The sequence below is a fragment of the Nanorana parkeri genome, unplaced genomic scaffold, assembly GCF_000935625.1.
Source record: "Nanorana parkeri isolate BGI_ZX_2015 unplaced genomic scaffold, ASM93562v1 scaffold2, whole genome shotgun sequence".
Taxonomy (NCBI): Eukaryota; Metazoa; Chordata; class Amphibia; order Anura; family Dicroglossidae; genus Nanorana; species Nanorana parkeri.
In genome coordinates, this window is record NW_017306270.1 from 3,675,414 (window position 1) to 3,680,460 (window position 5,047).

Sequence of the window (5,047 nt, forward strand, 5' to 3'; positions counted from 1 at the left end):
GGGGGGTGGTGGGGGGTTTGCGCCACGAGAGGGGAGGTGCCAGGAGCTGGTCTTGCCTAGGGCGCAAAATAATAGTCTAGCACCGGCCCTGACTACACTGCCCCTAATCCAGAGAACTTTAGCAGAATGTTAAACTTTTATATCTGTGTCATGAAAATACTATTGCTTCTGTCATTTTAGGAGTCCCTTTCATTCCCGTTTTTTGTCATTTTTGTGTAGTTATGAAAAGAGCATAGCATACTGGGTTGCGTATCTCCACATACTTCAGCCATTGTAGGAAAAAAAAGGCAGGCCTGTCATAAATAGCGCTATGTTCCACTTCATACAAACGCTGAATTGTGTTGCTGGGGAATATTGGATGTGTTCTGCAGGATTTGCTAGCACAATAGGATACTGTGCTGTAAAACATACTCTTCCCCAGTTCAGAAACATCATCTGTCTAAAAAAGACATTAATATATCTCTCTCTTAAATAGATTTGTAGCTTAGAAGGGGGAAAAGCATATAAAATAGAATGAAAGCGGATTTAGATAGCTCACATGATGGAATTTTAGAATCCAGCAGCTCAGGCACAATACCTTTTCAAGAACTGCAGCAGATTGCTTAAAGTGCTGCAACAGTCAGATTAAATTCCTCCTCGACATACTTTCACTGTGGTAATACTGGTTTCCGTTATATTCAATATGATATACACTTTCCTAATAGGAAACTGTAAAACTAGCGAGATTTATTAATACGGTTCAGACAGCAGTGGCACAGTAGTAGATTATGCTATCCAATCTAGAACTGTCCTTTATTTGTCTGCCCAGTTGAATAAATGTTTCTGACTGGTTGTCGTGTTTTAATGCACCACACTGCAATATAACTAACGTTCTTTATATATTAAGCAGTCAAGCTGTTTATATTTGTGGTTCCATAAGTGTGTGTGTTCTTTTTTGTTTTTTTTTTTGTTTACAGTTAACATATTTCTGTTTTACTTACTTTCTGAATATATTCATTTCAGGGACGTAACTAGAAATTAGCAAAATTTTGTATGGGGACCTGTGATTTTTAGTTACGCCCACCTGAGGGTGACCCTGCAGAGCCCACCATAGACTCTCTATGGTGGGCTCTGCGGGGTCTCAGGTGGGCGGTCAAGCCCTCTTACCTGCCAGCCCCAATCCTCTGTCTGCCTCCTCCATCGCTGCCGGCGACGGGCCCAGCCACTTCCTCCAAAGCCGGTGGTTGTCACTGACTCGGCAACGGCTGTGAGGAGGAACGTGCCGCTGCGGCGCATTCCTCGTGACAGCCAGCGGCCTGAGATGCCATAGCGACCCAGGCGGCCAGCACGGCATCAGGGGGATGTTCTGGCTGGGCCCCCCTGTGCCCCGGGCTCCATAGCGGCCGTCTGGGTCGCTATGGCGATTGTTCCACCACTGATTCATTTTCTGAGTTAATGGTAAGTGCTATCAGAACGTAGCAGGCTGCTTAACCAAAAATATTATTTTCCTAAATTGTATGTCTTGGCATTACAGTAAAATCTTCGGTATGTCTCTACAATACATGTACATTTTCCCACATTTCACTGTTTAACCCCTTCATGACTGAGCTTGTTTTTGGTTTCTGTTCGTAAATGACTGACACACTTTTGACATTTTTGCTGTGTAGCCTCTGATACAATTAAATTCTATGCAGTGTTGTCAGCCCTGCCTGAGTTCTTGTCTGCTGGACTGAAGAACAGTGCTCCCTCTTCTCCTCTACATAACATAGAGGGGAGGTGTTCTGTAGTAGTTCAGCTAGGGAGAACACAAGCAGAGCTGAAAACACTGCTAATGATTTTAAGTGCAGCATTGTCAGCTCACTATAGAAAGTTAGGAGCACACATCATGGTTCATGTTTATTATTGATAATGATGTGAGGGGAACACAGTGATGGGAATTTATGATAACTCAAGCAGACAAAATCTGGAGCAGTTCCCCATGGCAACCAATCTGCTTCTTTTCATTTTCAAAGCTTAACTGTACAAACTGTACAGAGAAGCTGACTGGTTGATATTGGCATCTGCTCCAAATTCAGTTTGCTCCAGTTTTGATAAATTTCACTTCTACACTAAAAATATATATGCCAAAAATGTGCTCTCTCTCTCTCCCCCATGTAATACTGTATAATAATCCAGACCACTGTCTTGTGCACAGTCTTATAAATTATATTTATTGAATGGATATACAGTACATGGTATTTGAACAGCAAAAGGGAAAGTACTAAATTGTTGCATACCTCAGGGGAGCCTGAAATGATGAAGACGGCCTCTCTTGCTGCTGCAGTCCAAGAACCCCTGGAGAGTGGGACAGGTGCACAAGGAGTGGTATGGGTGCCGGAAGATAGCATTATCACTAGGAAAGCTAGAATCTGTATTGAAAACGATTCCCAGGCAGGAAGCAGGTGAAGAAGGAAGATCTTCAGGGAGCAAGGGCTAGGACAAGCCGGGTCAGCAACAGTCGAGCAGCGAGGTACCAGAACAGCAGGCAAGGCTTAGTCCGGGCCAGGCCGAGTCAATATCTTGTGGACAGCAAAGTACAAGACATCAGACGAAAGCTTAGTTGAGAATAAGCCGTCTTTGAGGGTTACCGAACAGCAGAAGGTCAAGGCAACCCAGGTCGGTAACAGGACATTAGGATACAGGATACAGAATCACGGATGCAGGGAACAGCTGGAGATCACTCAGCATCACTAAGCCATGTTCAACATTCCCCAACAGTAGTTGTGTAGTTTTTATAAGGTTTGCTGAGATTGTTGTTAATAAATGCTATAATTCATTTATCAAAGCTCTTGATCTTGTTTGCTCACGTTGATGTGGGTCCAATTTTGGGAACTTACAGTGTTCCCCTACTTTACCCAATCCTAGCGGTGTTGCCCTTCAGTAGTTTGGAATGACGTATGTATGTATGTATGTATGTATGTATGTATTTGTAATGCTACAGCCAACTTAAAATGTAACTCGAGCCAATTTTTTTTGATAGCTTAGGGAAGAGCCAGATTTTATTGCTGTCTATGTTCTGGTGGGGAAATTTCCATTCATCTCTTTTTTTGGAGAGTGGTCTATGCCAAGAATCTCCATCAGCTTTCTATTGTCTGTCCCCGTTGGAGATATCCCTTCATTTCCTGTAATGTTGACAACATTCTAACGGGGACAGGAAATGAGGGAATAATAATGGGGTAGTAAAATCTTGGCAGAGGCACTAACTCTTCCCTACACTACTTAACAAATGAAAAAAGCAAAAGTGGTTTTGATTGGTGCACCAGCTAGGAGTATCTTAATAGTGGTAAATGTATTTGTGTGTGTGTCTTCCAGGAGAACCAATGAATGGAGAACATCTTCATAGAGCTGTCAATATGAATGATGAAGAAGCTGTCATGAACATACTGCAGAGCGGGTGAGTAATTCTGCAAACATTCCCTCTCACTCAGCGGGGGAGAGACGTTCCAGACTAAAGGATATTGTAGCGGAAAGCTGCTTTTTTATTTTTGACACAGCTGGGCTACACCTATCCAGGGAAAAAACCCTCATACCACTGAAGACTGGTGGTTCGAAGCTGCATCCAGGCCTGCCAACTAGTCTTGTTGCTGTCCCTTGCATTATAATGCCACTACTTGAAGTCTTTAGGGCCCTGTGAGGACTCCTCCGATGTATTCTTCTTATAGGCAATAAGAAGCATTCATGTCACCAGGGAGTGATGTGGGCACTGCAGTCTGGTCTTTGAGGTTGAATTAAAATAAAATCTAGTCTAGTGATTATAGGGGGTGGTTTAGGGGTTAACCCAGAGATGAACATGTTTACTGAATATAATTCTTCATTCACTGAATGCTTTTACTTGTTGCCTGGAATTGCTTTTTAAAATATTGATGCTGATGTCTGAGTGTTTTTCTCTTCAACTTTTCCAAGCCAACTTGGCAGTTTTCAGTAGCGTCATGTAGTCCAGTGTTCCTCAACATTATTTTATTATGCACGCCTTTGTACCATCAGATATTTGCCAAGTAGCCCCTAGTGCATGTCACTTTATCTAAAGTAGGTCCCCACCCCCGTACATTTATTGCCCTGTTCTCTCAAGCTATGTGTATATTTCTAGAAAAAAAAAGAATCCTCTTATTTTTTTTTTATATTATTTACAAAATGTTACAGTAAATGCAACATTTCAAGGTTTAATTTTTGGAAGTTAATAAGCCTTGGTTTATACCCTTCTACATCCTTTAATTCTTATAAAGGAAGACTTTACCCATATCTTCAAAATAACAACAAAGGCACCTTTAGAAATGTTTAGTAATGACAATCGACAAACACATACTTCTAGATAATTGTAGGCTTTTTATTTTTTGCATACCTTATTTCTCTTTTCCTCCCCTGTATTCTCACAGTTGCCATTTTAACTAAGGGCAGGTTACTAGATCTCCCTTTACTTCCTGGAACTCTGGCACATGTGACTAGGGCATGTGACCATGCACATCATCTCGGGCGGAAAATGCCTTTCCCTGAGATCTCATGAGATTACAGATGAGATTTCCCAGCAATGCTCTGCTGATGTAACCTTCCCAGGATGCAATGCTTGGGGACATTACATCATTTGTGTCAAAGTGGAGCAGGAAGTTGGAAAAAAAGAAATTGTAAGTAAAATGTTTAGCTAATGAATGTAAAATTATTTCATATCAGCGTGCAGAACTGCATGCTGATGTGATTTTTAGTGAAAGGGGGTAAAGGTCTGCTTTAACAATAAGGTAACACATCTTGTATTACTTAAATTGATGATGATTTTTGAAACTGATCCGAATTTCCATTCCATTTCATTGTAGTACCAAGTACACACCACAGTATGTTACAGAAGTGACCCATGGGCCAGAAACCATAAATAGGAATTTCTTACATTAAATTCAATTTTAGCACATTTTCAGAAGCATATCCCAAACTGCTTGAAGAAGTCAACCCATGCATAAGCCCAGCTGGTTCCCCTTCACCCCAGAGCAAATGCCTTCCTGTGATTTTTTTTTTTTTTTTTTTTTTTATTCTGTTCTGCAGT

General features: G+C 41.5%; 1 protein-coding gene across 1 annotated transcript in view; it reads left to right on the plus strand.

Annotated features, from left to right (window-relative positions):
- The window catches only part of FANK1 (fibronectin type III and ankyrin repeat domains 1), a 56,446-nt gene that overhangs the window by 24,469 nt on the left and 26,930 nt on the right, over window positions 1-5,047 (plus strand). The window contains exon 5 of the mRNA XM_018557587.1: window positions 3,331-3,412. Coding sequence (XP_018413089.1) covers window positions 3,331-3,412 — 82 coding nt within the window. The remainder of the gene's footprint in view (window positions 1-3,330; window positions 3,413-5,047) is intronic.